The sequence below is a fragment of the Amphiprion ocellaris genome, chromosome 17 (assembly GCF_022539595.1).
Source record: "Amphiprion ocellaris isolate individual 3 ecotype Okinawa chromosome 17, ASM2253959v1, whole genome shotgun sequence".
NCBI classification, from domain to species: Eukaryota; Metazoa; Chordata; class Actinopteri; family Pomacentridae; genus Amphiprion; species Amphiprion ocellaris.
In genome coordinates this window covers 13842956-13856637 of record NC_072782.1, presented here as the reverse complement: position 1 = coordinate 13856637, position 13682 = coordinate 13842956, and the positions used below count along the sequence as shown (strand labels likewise).

The following is a 13682-nucleotide window of genomic DNA, read 5'->3' as shown; positions in this document are numbered from 1 at the left end:
TAGATGAGACTTGAATATTTATCTCAGGCAGAAGTGAGATGTCTTGTTCTGAAATTGCACAAGTAGATTCTTAAGATTACTTTGTGCGGGTTTCTTGTAGTAATGATTCTAAAATTATAGATCCCTCTCTGTATCTACCCATGGTGTCAATTTTAAGGTATTAGCTTTATTTGTACTACTCTACTTTTTATTACTTTATACTTCTATTCTACTATGCTAAAGCTAAAAATACTACACTTTTTGCTCCACTGCATTCATCTCAAGATATTATTTTGGGGCATTTTGCCTTTATTAGACACCACAGTCGAGACAGACAGGAAGTATGGAGACATGCAGCAAAGATCTGTTCAACTGGGAGTTGAACTCAGCTGCTGAGGACATTTGAAGCTATTTGCACCTGAACCATTTGGACATCTGGTCATCCTCCCATTTATCTTACAGCTGGGGTTACTAGCTGTTTTGTGGTGAAGCCTTTTAAAAGCCAAACATATCATTAGTGTATAAATTATGATTCATTATTCTAAAGGAGGCCATTTTTCATAATTTTGCATAAAACTCCTGCTGAAATAAATCATACTTCTGTAGTGTTGCTTGAGCAAAATGTTCAGTTTATGAAGTGTATTATATTGTAGTACTACTACCTTAACTTCTGAATACTGCATGTATTCAGAAGTTAAGGTATTTATGTAAAAAAATCTGAATACTTTATCCTCTACTGCTATGTCAAACACTCTTCAGAGTCCTTGCTTGAATTGAACAAATGCATGTGTCACATTTTTCCAAGTATCTTGTGTTTTTTTTAGTGATATTTTCTTTCAATAGTCAGTTTCTTTGAATGTTGTTTCATTTCTGGTTGAGAAATAAATGTAGCCACACACATTTAGCACCTGCCAAAGTCAAACCCTAACCCTGACATCAATGTTTAAGCCAACTAAGTCTTCTTTCTTTCTCATTATGTAGTAACCTTAGTAATTATTAGGCTGAAAGAAGCAAAATATTTAACTTTCCTGTTAGATTTATTTACTGATACGTGCTAATTTATCCAGCATGCAACTGAACCTGAATGCACTGTGGACAAATTTCCAAGATAAAAAATTAAAAATGAAATGAAATTTTTAAAAAAGCAACCTTTTTTAGAACAGAGTACAACTAGAAAAACCAGAGATGAATACGGGATGTTTTAATAGAGTGTGTCATTCATGCTTTCTGCTTTTGTTGCCAGGTATGTGAAAGGTTATCCCCCTAACTCTCCGTACATTGGGAGCTCGCCCACTTTGTGCCATCTGTTGGCTGAAAAAGCCCCGTTTTGCTGCCTACGACTGGACCAGGTGGGCAGTCGCTGTTCCTTCAACTTAGTCACTCCTCCATCATTCCAGCTCTCCGCTTTCTGTCCTTCACTTTATAAAAGCAAACCTAAAATACCTGTCTGTTGTTTTTTTCTTTTTAAATTTATTTGCTCCCTGTGCAGGGCTGCAGGCACAACAGTTTTGAGGATGCCAAGGCTTACGGTTTTAAAAACAAGCTCATCATTGTGTCGGCTGAGACCGCAGGGAATGGTCTCTATAACTTTATAGTGCCTCTAAGAGCTTATTACAGACCCAGGAAAGAGCTCAACCCTATTGTCTTGCTGCTGGATAACCCGTGAGTTGGTTTTAACACACACACATCCCTTCTTTCTTCTGCCTTCACTCTGTCTTTCACCACGTCATGCTGGGAAACATTATGTATGTTAAAAGCTCACATCAGCTGAGCACTTAGGACAAGGCTGTGGAGGTGGGACTCCTTTGTCAGTCCTCATGTTGGGTTAGTGCTGCAGCTCACGGTGACGGTGGTGTTTTGAGCGACAAAGAAAAATAAAAATGCCGCTCTCTGTACCTCCAGACGGTCACCATGGTAACTCACTTTGCCTTGAACCTGAATGATATATATTGCTACAAGGGGAGAAAAAGATGGAGAAAATAATTTCTTTGGAGAGCACCACGCAGGCTTTCATCGACAGCCCTGATGTGTCCCTTTTCAGCCCCCACATGCCAGCTCTCAGGACTCTCACAGAAACACACGCATAACAATAAACTCTCCCTCCACGCAGCGCTTTCTCTCTGCCTTGCTATCGCTGTCGCACACACACAAATACAAACGCCCACGTACTTGGATACGCAATGCAAGCACTTACGACAGCCTTGGGTCTCTAGTCAGCAGGACTGGGCAGATGCATAAAGTAATGTTCTGTCAGGGGTGGTGCTGGAGGACAGGCGGTGATAAGGCGACTAAATCTCTCGGAGTGCGTTCAGTTCCAGATGGACTCATCCTCCCGCCTAACGACACTCAAAGTGGGGAGTTTAAACCACCACAGAGGCTCCTGAGATAGGAGGACTCACTGTTGCCCATCATCACATAGGGAAACACTCGTCCCTAAAGCTGCTGTGAAGTAGTTACACCGTAAAAAAAAAAAAAAATCCAAGTTTCATGGAAAACAACTACAATTTTGCAGTAGCTTCCAGATTTTTTTTTTCAAACTTACAGAAAACTCTGTAAAGTTATCGACCTCATCTGTAAATTAACAACTCAACAGTGATTTTTAGCATAATCCCAATAATGCCTAAATGCAAGTATTTCAATTTTTTTTCAGGAAATTCACTATATTATTTATACAGTATTTTTCAGCTGTCTTAAATTACATACAAATTGATGTAAAATGGCAGTAATGAAATATGTAACTCTTTTATATAAGGGTTCATGCTCATACCATCAATTTAATGGTTTCCTTGTAATTTTGAGGTAAATATTATTTGTGTAATCCTAGATACAAAAGTAAACAATCTTTTTTCATTAAATTAAACATGAGGAGAAGACTTTTATAAAAGGGCACAGAGATACACTGCTCCTGAGGTTTCATCTTTCAGGCATGCAGGAGTTTTTGGGAGGTGCATGGGTTTATTGTCTTTACTGTGCACACCTGAGCAGGTGTGGATAAAAGGCAGCCTGGGGAGTCCTTAATGTCACCACACTCCTGCTGCTGGAGCTCACCATGCTCTCATGGCTGCTTTTATTTTTGCACTTTTTCTACGGATATTTGCTCAAGATATTACTTTTTTAAAATAAAACTTGTTTTTGTAAACTCTCCTGTCAGTGTTGCAGCCCATAACCTGGGCAGGAGTTCTACAGAATTACTCATGAATATTTATTAGCTGAAACTGTAATTTTTCATCTGAATAAATTAAAAGTGTTTTGGAATCATCAGTGTTTTTTAAAAAATATATTTCTTTTCCAAAACAGGGCTGTTGTTTAACAATCTCGAGCATGTGTTAAGTCTTAATTGAAAGTGTCTGATCAGAATTATTCAGGAAGAATCTGTAAATTAACAGTAATGTCACCACAATACTTGAAAGCAAATTTCTTTAAATGTCTTTTTTACTAGAAATGTTGTGATCAGGTTTTCTTGGCTCGCATCTAATTTGAGCCATTCAGTATTTAGTATCTGTCAATACTAATCTGACACTGTTTTCCTAGATACTATATAGGCTACTTCAAATATCTTAAAATTGTTGAACTCAATCCAGTGTATTTGCTTAACAGCTGAATAGCTCTGCATTACATAAAACAGAAAAATGTATTTCTGCATCCAAACTGTCCCTTAATATTACATACGCAGTCATGAACCTTGCTGTAAAACACCTATAGAGCACTGTCTGAGACACAGTGTGCAGAGGTTAGGCTGTACTATCGGTCCCATCGGTCCACAAGTTCCAAGCGATGGTGCCGACCAATATTCTCTACATTCATGTTAAAAAAAATTTATAGTAGATTAACTGTAGTACCTGATTGTTCCACCAGGTGGAGCCTCTTACTTTTACTCTTGTATACTAGTGACCAGGGGAGGGGGTTACTGGGACTACAGGCAGTTCTGTGTTGGCAATCAGAGAGTATTGTTGGGGTTTAGGCAGCAACGGGCCACCATGACAAAGATTTGTGTAATGCTTAATACTCTTTAGCCAGAGCTTATGAGTTTAAGACAAGCTGAGATCGACTAGGTCAGTGTTCTGATGCCTAAGTCACATGACTGATAATTAAACATCCAAAGCAGCAGAGTACAAACGTCCACTGTGCTCAGTTATGAGTATCAACAAATAGAATATTCATTGATAATGCATCTGATTCTAATCCATTGATTATTGAACATGTGTATCCCTAATGTCCTCCCACAAATTATGCTCCCCATTCACAACTAAAAATGTCCTTGAATGGCCAAATCCCAATCTTTGAGATCAGACAGGGAGACCTCTAGTTTTATTCTAACTAGAGTATTTTTTACTGTAATTTTATAGCTTTTGTTTGGCAGCAGTTGCTACAGTCATTTGACCATTTTTTCACTTTTTCCTTTTTTTCTTTTTTACGGGTGTAGAGTATATTAGTATATTTTAGCATAGTGTGTTAGGCCAAAAACTCTCAATCGTTTTGTCTGAATAGACTCTAGTATGTAATTTGTTGGATTCAAGTCCTGGATGAAAGTTACTAAGTGGATTAGCAACAACAAGCCCATTCATCCGTTGGCTATCTCCACTTCATCCTGTAGAGGGTCACAGGGGGCTAGAGCCTGTCCTTGCTGACACTGGCTGAGAAGTGGAGTAATTACACCCTGGACAGGTTGCTGGTCCACACTTACCAATCAGCCAGACCAGACTTAGGGAGGAAACCAAACTACCCTCACACCCTCACCCACACATTCACAGAGAAGATGCACACTCCGCACAGAAAGTCCACAGCTGACCAGCAGGTTCGAACCAAGAAACTTCTTGCTGTGAGGCGACAGCTCTGACTGTGCCACCTTATTAGCAACAAGTCATTTTCCATAACAGAAATTTAAATGACCAAATAATACTTGATATATATGGACAAAACTGCACAATTGCCAAGTTTGACTGTACAGCACTTTATCACCGATTCAAAGTGGTTTACATAAGACATAATGTCCATAACGTGGTTGACTGAATGCATTTTTAAACAAACTATGCACTGAATTGCAGAAGAAAGAAAAGAAACGATGCAAGCTTTTAAGAGGACGAGCTTTGAAAGCTCTTCCTCCAGCCATTCTCTATGTAATTTCTTGAGTGAATGCCCAACTGAGCTTTTGTGCACCGTCTTTGTGTAAAACATCTATTTATTACTGTTTTACTATATCCTGTTGGATTGTTTGTGAATACAGGACAACAAAAAAGAAACTCACAACACTCATTTCGCTGTCATGTGTGTTTCCTGCAGGCCTGATAATCACTTTCTGGAGGCCATCTGCTCTTTTCCGATGGTCTACTACATGGCTGGATCCATAGACAAGTAAGATTGTCATATGGCCTTCTGCTGTCATTATAACTTTGTTATGGTGAACATTTTTTTCTTTAAAATACATTCAAGAGAAGTCTACATCTCAGTAAAATTTAATTGGATGTTCAGTTTCTTCCTGGCAGCTTCCTGTTGTTCTGCTCATTGTTTTGTGTGTTTGTGTTTCAGCCTGGACAGCCTGCTGCAGTGTGGCATCATCTACGCTGATAATTTGGTTGTTGTGGATAAAGAGAGTACAATGAGTGCCGAGGAGGACTACATGGCTGATGCCAAAACCATTGTCAATGTGCAGACGATGTTCAGGTAATTAGGCAGGTTTTTCATCATACCTGTCATATATTATTCATAACACAGAGTCATGAAATCATTGGATCTGAAGCGCCACTAGAAACCACAGCAGCAGTAAAGTGCGAAAGTTATTTTGGAAAGTTTGGTAACAAATTGTGATGTTTTCTCTCATCTTCTGGTTTTTATTTTTTCTCTTTGTTTTCACCACTCTCTCTCTCTCTCTCTCACTCTCTCTCTCTCTCTCTCTCTCTCTCTCTCTCTCTCTCTCTCTCTCTCTCTCTCTCTGTCTCTCTTGCTCCAGGTTGTTTCCCAGTCTCAGTATTATCACAGAGCTTACTCATCCGTCCAACATGAGATTCATGCAGTTCAGAGCGAAGGACTGCTATTCTCTGGCCCTCTCCAAGCTGGAGAAGGTAAGACAGATAGAGAGGGCTTCCAGTGAACTGCATGGTGTGAATTATGAACATGAAGGCTTTTTCAATATGACTTTCTAAACTGACAGAAGAGTGCCAATCTTTTCAATGTCATCTCTGTGCTTCATGTGACTCTCCCCCACAGAAGGAGCGCGACAAAGGCTCCAACCTGGCCTTCATGTTTCGCCTGCCATTTGCTGCAGGGAGAGTGTTTAGTATTAGCATGCTGGACACACTTCTCTACCAGGTGGGTGCACACCTACAGCAAAACACCTGGCCTCAGATAATACTTTGGCAGAAGCAGGTGAACGAAATGAATGTTTCTTACAGTAGACAGAAACAGCTGAAGAAACAGAGCTGCCATCATAAAGCACAAGTGCCCTCTTGTGTTCAGTCACTGATAGAAAGTTTCTTTATGTCTGCTATGCTTTCAGCTGTCATGAACAAAATAATGAAGGGATTTTTTCTGTGATTCTCTGTCAGTCTTTTGTGAAGGACTACATGATCCTTATCGCGAGGCTTCTGCTGGGACTGGACACCACTCCAGGATCAGGATACCTCTGTGCTGTGAGTTAAATAGAAGAAAAACATGCATAAAACTAAAGAAATCACCGGTTTCAGTGTCATGTTTAAACTAATGGTGTACCCCTTCATCTCTGGTTCTAGATGAAAGTAACAGAAGAAGATCTGTGGATCAGTACTTATGGCAGATTGTTCCAGAAGCTCTGTTCCACTAGTGCTGAAATTCCTATTGGCATCTATCGGACAGAATCTCACATTTTCTCTACTTCTGAGGTGAGATCTCAGAGAACGCATTCCAGTGCATTCTGAACCAAATTATAAATGCAGCATTCAGATCGTCCTCTTTTTTGCCTTATAGAAGACATTTAAGAATGCATTTATTCAAATGGTACGATGCCACAGATGACAAGAGAAAGATGAGAACGAGCTGTTGGCATGCTGGACGCTGGTATGTCAGTCAGAGCTGTAGCCAGGAACTTGAATGTCCACAACACCACCATTTTTTGATTAAAAAATCGTTTCTGACAGCATGGTACAACAGACAATCTGCCACTTGACAGCAGACAATGTCACCACCCGAGCCCAGGATCGTCACATCCAGCATGTCCATCTGTGAAATCATTTGTGACCGGCTTCAGACACTGCCGATGAAGTTGTCGGTGCTCAGACTCAGAGAATATGCGCTCAAACTTTGAGCAACTTCTGATACAAGCTGGTTTGTGATCTTGTCGCCCACACCAAGGCCTTGATCTAACGGCAGAAAGGTGTTGTAACTGGCTCCAGTGAGCAACAGCTCAGGTTTGTTGAACACCAGAAAGATGGAGGATGATCTTTTTTACTGATGCATCTTGTTTTAGCTGTGAAAAGCAGATGTAGATGTCATGTCAGGGAAATGCTATGCAGATGTAACTGCCTTATGTAGAGTGGCTAATGTAGGGCAGAGTACTGGTGATATATGCAGATATAGATTAAGAACACATCTGCATTTTATTAGTGGCAATCTCAATGATGACATTAACATGAACTCCTCATAGCCATGGTTATCCTGTTCATTTGCCAACTTCACTTGACTTTTCAAGAAGATCACGTGTGTCCTCAAATAGCCAGACTATACACTGTCCCACTTGCAGCTGAAATTGTTCCAGTCCTACCATGACCTGCAAACTTTCCAGACATGTCTCCCACCAAGCTTCAGTGTGAAGCTGTGGATGGACGTGTCTGACAACTTGATCCAGTCACCTAAAGTGTCTACCAGCTTCACCAAACCCTACAGGAAGAGGCAGCATCAATAACCTCATTTACTCTATACGTTACAGATGTGTGGCACTGCATGATGCAAATACTGGACCCACTCATCACTGACTTCCCAATCAGCCCATTAACATTTCTGCTTGAATCCAACAGTCCTTTTTAAGTCAGTGGCTAACATCAGTGTCCGCAACAAAGATGTTAGGATGTTTTTAAGGATCCAAACTACACTAACGCATAACGAAAAGTCAGGAAATCTTTGTATACGTTTTCTTGGACACTAAAATGATTATTAACCTTCAACCTTCTATATGAGAATCATTGTTGTCATGTTTCTGAAGCTTTCTTATAATCATCCCATTTCTCCCCACCTCAGTCGCAGGTCTCTGTCAGTGTCGATGACTGCGAGGACACAAAGGACAGGGGGGACGAGTCTCGCAGCAACGACCAATCAGATCACCCCCTCCTGAGGAAGAAGAGCATGCAGTGGGCCCGGCGTCTGAGTAAGAAGAGCGTGAGGTGGCAGGGGGTGAACCGGGACTCCAGCAAGGACCACGCTCAGCGCATCGCTCAGCAGCGCCTCAACCTCTACAGACGCTCTGAGAGGGAGGAGCTGTCTGAGCTGGTCCGCAACCGCATGAGGCACCTGGGCCTCCCCACCTCTGGATATGGTACGGATGGACACAAAGCCGACTACTCAGTGCTCTGTCGGTTTTTTTTTTTTTTTGGCTTCAAAGCTTGTCTGTTTCTTGTTTAACTGCTGTTTGTGTGACTGCAGAAGACCTGTCGAATCTGACCGCCTGTGACGTCATGAACAGAGTCAACCTGGGCTACCTGCAAGGTAATCAAGTTGTGATCCTGAGCCAGATACACATTAGATCATCACACCAGCACACACACATGACTGTCCTGTTTTCAGATTGTGGTGGTGTTTCTGTTTCAGATGAGCAGAACGATCACCAAAACACCCTGTCCTACGTCCTGATTAATCCTTCTCCTGACACCAGGCTGGAGCTCAATGACATTGTGTGAGTGTAACTCTTTTATGTTGCTCCCTCAGTTCGCAGCTCACAACCAGTAATCTGTCTTTTTTTTTTTTTTTGCCTGCACAAAGACATAGAATTCTGCTTTACAATTCTCACCTTTTTCAAGGCTGTCTTATTTATTGGTGCCTGTGTAAAGCAGACTGAAATAAAATCACTCAGTAGTGAAGGGAAAATGAACACATAATTTCCTTTAGCCTGTCATCCTGCGGTTCTCTCATACTTTACTTAAAGCTGCACTCGTCAGTATTTTGATATTATCAATGCATGAAAGGGTTGTGAGTAATGTAAATGATATCACTTCTAGTGGCAAACACTCAAACACTGCAGAGAATTTTAACACATTTTAACTCACTATTTTGGTTTTATAGGCTACAAATTTGCTGTATCAGTTTACCTCCTGTATGACACGTACCTGCACAGAATGGTAGACAGGCAGAGACTTAGCATAGCGGAGCATTTAGCATGTAAAGAGACAGATACTTCCCTCAGGACTCAAAACAGAGTCAAGTGAAGAGTGAATGCTGAACCTAGTTTTGTCAGATGGTCAGAAACATGACTTGAACAGTTTCACTATCGATGCTAAAGATATCACTGTCACATTAGTCATAATTTCTTTATAGTGAGAACGCAAGCAAGTACACTTATGAATATAGAATCACAAAGTATGTTAGTACACATTAGTAAAAAAGACTTTTACAATTTCTATAGAGAGCACAGAAAAGCTGTACAATAATTTATATACAGGAGAGTAGAAAGTCAGAAATCAGACAATCAAAAATGCAACAAACAGATAGAAAATACAAAATAAATTTCTGTTCAGACTGGATTTTATGTCAGGTTAATGTCGGTAAGTGTTTACTAAGGATTTCAAAATGGTAAATGCTCAAGCAGATCTAATGTGAAGGAATAAATCATTCCAATGCACAGAAAACATGCAATCCTTCCTTGCTGTTAACCTGGATTTTATAACTGCGTGGAGCATCTGCTCACCAGCAACATAAAAACATTTAGAACAAACATGGGTGATTAAGCAACAGATCTACTTTATGTTTTTATTTATATATAATTTACAATGAGCTGTAACTAAAGAACAAAACAGAAAATGTTCACAGTTGCACGACTCAGCTGTAGGTGTTTATTTACATCTGCAAGGTGATGATATCTGTTGAAATGCTGTGTTCGCAGTTTGTTCCACAGCCCACATTCAGCAGGTATTTTCCGGTTGTGGAAGCGCATTTAGAAAGAATTAGTATACAGCTTAGCGAGCAAGGCACCGTTCAGTAACCATGGAGATGGCTGTTTCTTTTCGTGACAGAGAGCGAGAGGGCAGCTCTCAGTTTACTCTTGATCTTTCATGCATTGTCCTTCTAAACTGTGACTTCTGCAGTGAAGAAGGATCAGTGTAGAGAACCAGCCCTGAGTCCCCATGTGATAACTCTGTCAGTGTGATTATTCCAGTTTATCTTCCTCCTGCTCTCCCAGGTACTTGATTCGCTCGGACCCTCTGGCTCACGTCCCCGAGGAGCCTCCAGTTCGCAGCAGCAGCCTCAAAGAGCGACGCGAGTCCAGCATAGACACCAGAGAGGACACCCAGCTCTGATAGCATGCTGACCTTCACTGGTGCGCTCCTTCTTAATCGCCCCCCGTCCTCCTCCCTCACACACCGTTTGGCTTTCATGGGGGGGTCTGGTTGCAGGTCCGGTCCGAAAGAGGACAATTTGTGCTCAAATGTCTCAGCGCTGCAGTCTGCCACTGTATTATACGAGTGCCTACTGTTTGTCAGATGACATTTGATGTCATCTGTGACATTTTCATCCTCTCGCCACAGACACTGTATTTAAGGATAGTGCATTCATTTCCGTGAGAGCTCTTTCAGATGAGCAGTCAGGGACACGCTTGTTGGCAAATGAATCCAGCGAACTGAATGAGGAATCACAGAAATCACCCTTTTAAGTGTCATTGTCATTGACAGCTTGTGAATTTTGTGAAGTTCAAGCTGATTATCAGAGATTTGGGGATACAGAGGTTGGTGTTCCAGGATTTATCCATCTTTTTCTGCTTTTAGAGATCATCTGAAATCAGGTGCACATTCTAAATTTCCCTGTGCTGCACATTTACCTGTTTACGACCAATTGCATCAAATCAAACATAACTTTCAGCATGATGTGACTTTAATGAATTATGTGCATTAAAGCTTTTTAAGCTTATTTTTTGTAGCTAAATCATAGAAGTAGTTTTTCCAGTGGTGTAGAGGTCTTTATTAGTAAGTTATGTACAGACAGTGATGGTTATTTCTATGTTCGCTGCAGTACATTTCTTAGGGTCAGTGAGGTTTTAGCACTACAAGAGCGTAGTTTAACCCTTTAAGCAGGACGTGCCATATATTCAATATTGTGCCATAAAAGGATTTATTTGATTTGTACTATATTAGTAATCAGAGAACAACGTTTTACTTTCAGCACTGCTCAGTGAAAGAATTTGCTTAATAATTTCCATTTGTGGTTGTTTGGGTGAGGTCTGTATCTTTAAAGAACTTTTGAATTCATATATATTTGAATGTTGAAAATATTTGTACTTGGGTCTCATTTTATTTGCACATTAAAGTGCTATTTTCTGAAGGAAAAAAAACATTGAAACTATTTTTAGTTTTGAGAAAGAACTTTTGGCTTAGCTATACGTCTTTCATCCAGGTTAAAGACATCTGCTACGCTGGCTTTAAAGAAATAGCTACACATTGTTGAATTTGCAGAGCTGTAGAGATCTTTTTGAAGATGGATGCAGCTCGCAGTTTTTTTGTGCATTAAATTTGAAGATGAAGAGATAAAAAAAATCACTCACCAACACCTCTAATTAATTAGCATACTACATGTAGTGTATTTAATATTTCCAGAAAGTGTAAAAATGGTAGGTATTTGTCAGCTGTTTGCCTCCATATTTTACAAACCACTATTTAGTCCTTCATGCATAGTTTAAGTGGTTTACTATTAAATATATCGAAGGTGATTTTTCTTGATTCTGTCAGTAAATTATGAGATTTAAAAAAAGGCTTTTAATAGACACACACTGCACTCACTTGTTAAAAAAAAAAAAAAACAGAAGTGGGGTTTCAATTTAAATGATAGACTTCTATTAATTTTGAGAGCTATATTTGTATGATACAAACAGACAGGTCAGATAAATGATTTGTTAGACTTGTAAATAAACTCCAGATGCAGGTGTCGACACACTAGGGGGCAATGCAGAAATGACTTAATAACTTTTACTAATTTTACAAGAATTGCTTATAAACATCATTTTAAACTAATGCTGTTTTTTAGACATGATTCCAGCTGGATAGTTGGACCACTCTGGAGTCTAACATTGCTGAGAGGGATAACTTAATGCAGATTTTTTTTCTGTGAATGACTTTTTTTTGTCAAAGAAAGGGCAGCATACTATTATGTTACGTCAAACTTATCTTATATAATGAAAATACAATAAAAAATCTATGTATTTGAAGGAACAATGCTTTTTGGTCGTTTCCATATTTTGTCACCCTCATCAAAAATGTAAGTCCAGTTCCAGTTCCAGAAATTTCCAACATGCTGGGTGGTAAAAAGTGTTATTATTGTCTCTGCACATACAGCAGTTGTGTATGTGGGGTCAACAAGACAAAAACGTTAATGTACAATGTTTTTTGTCATCACTCATCATTTAGAAACCTGAAAGTTTATTAAAATAAAGTGCATTACTCTGACTTATTTTATGTGTTCAGGTCCCTGTATTCAAGACTTTGGAGAATGACTGATGATTTTCACATGTAGATTTTTTAAAAGATCTTTAACCCTTTAAGACCCACAATTGTGCAAGTCCGCCAGGACATATTTTTACATTTTTACATGCTGTAGTGCCATTTTTTCGGAGTATTTTTATTTTCTTTACATCAAAATAACCCTGATATCCCAAATTTTAATATGTATTGACTTATGTCTTAACTACTACAAAAAAATGCTTAAAAGTGCAATAAACCTTAAAAAAATGAAAATCGTTTTTGTTTTTTTCACATATATTTCAAAATACAGAAATTGCATAGCTGTATCCCTCAAATTTGTAAATGTAAAAAAGTTGCACAATATCCTTTGGAAGCACAGGAAATTTATTTGGAGTCTGTACATAATTTGCTTTTTGAGATATGGTCAATTTTGTAACTTTGTAACAAAACTGCAAAATTTGCAAAGAGACAACATCAACATCAAAACAAATTATTTACAATAGTGCAATCAAATTTCTAAGTGTGCCAGATACTTATGAACACACATATTTTATGTACAAAATCATGGTCAGACCATAAAAAATCGCATTTGACAATAAAAGAAAATCGTTTTTACTGAGTTGAATCAGAAACAGTATTTTGATGGTCTCCTGGTCCAAGTACTTGGACAGATCTGATGGAGAAGGGCTGTCCACATATTCTGACAGAGGTGGCTGGACACCTGGCCTCCTTTTCGGCAGGCAGGAAATGTGGCAGAGAAGGTAAGCTGTCAGGTTCCTTCTCAGTTTTCCAGCCAGCTGTAGGGAGCGCCTCTGGCCCGGAGCGCTCGCTGGTGGAGCGGCTGCTGCAGCGTCTCCTGGCTGGAGGACGGTCTGTCCCTCGACCTCTCGCTGGGGTACCAGGACAGCAGGAGACCTCCATTCTCTCCTCTTCCTCCTCCTCCTCCTTCCCAACATTGTAAATGCTGCACACAGAAAAAGTTACGTGGTACGTTAGCTGTGCGCAGCACATGACTTGTAAAAATGATTCGTATTTTGCGCGGAATGGTTTCGTTACATGTATATTATACTTTCTTTA

The 13682-nt window shown here is 39.7% G+C and overlaps 1 protein-coding gene across 11 annotated transcripts in view; it reads left to right on the top strand.

The window, feature by feature from the left end:
• kcnt1a (potassium sodium-activated channel subfamily T member 1a) overlaps window positions 1–12594 on the top strand; it is a 50322-nt gene extending 37728 nt beyond the window's left edge. For 5 of the 11 annotated variants that reach the window (XM_055019349.1, XM_035949031.2, XM_023272196.3 and 2 more), the window contains 11 exons: window positions 1223–1328; window positions 1469–1641; window positions 5260–5331; window positions 5506–5640; window positions 5927–6038; window positions 6184–6285; window positions 6522–6605; window positions 6705–6833; window positions 8185–8479; window positions 8587–8836; window positions 10337–12594. In XM_055019349.1, coding sequence (XP_054875324.1) covers window positions 1223–1328; window positions 1469–1641; window positions 5260–5331; window positions 5506–5640; window positions 5927–6038; window positions 6184–6285; window positions 6522–6605; window positions 6705–6833; window positions 8185–8479; window positions 8587–8836; window positions 10337–10454 — 1576 coding nt within the window. In that variant the 3' untranslated portion in view covers window positions 10455–12594. The remainder of the gene's footprint in view (window positions 1–1222; window positions 1329–1468; window positions 1642–5259; window positions 5332–5505; window positions 5641–5926; window positions 6039–6183; window positions 6286–6521; window positions 6606–6704; window positions 6834–8184; window positions 8480–8586; window positions 8837–10336) is intronic. The other 6 variants (XM_035949033.2, XM_055019352.1, XM_055019353.1 and 3 more) reach the window with 4 other exon arrangements.
• Window positions 12595–13682: the final 1088 nt, after the last annotated feature.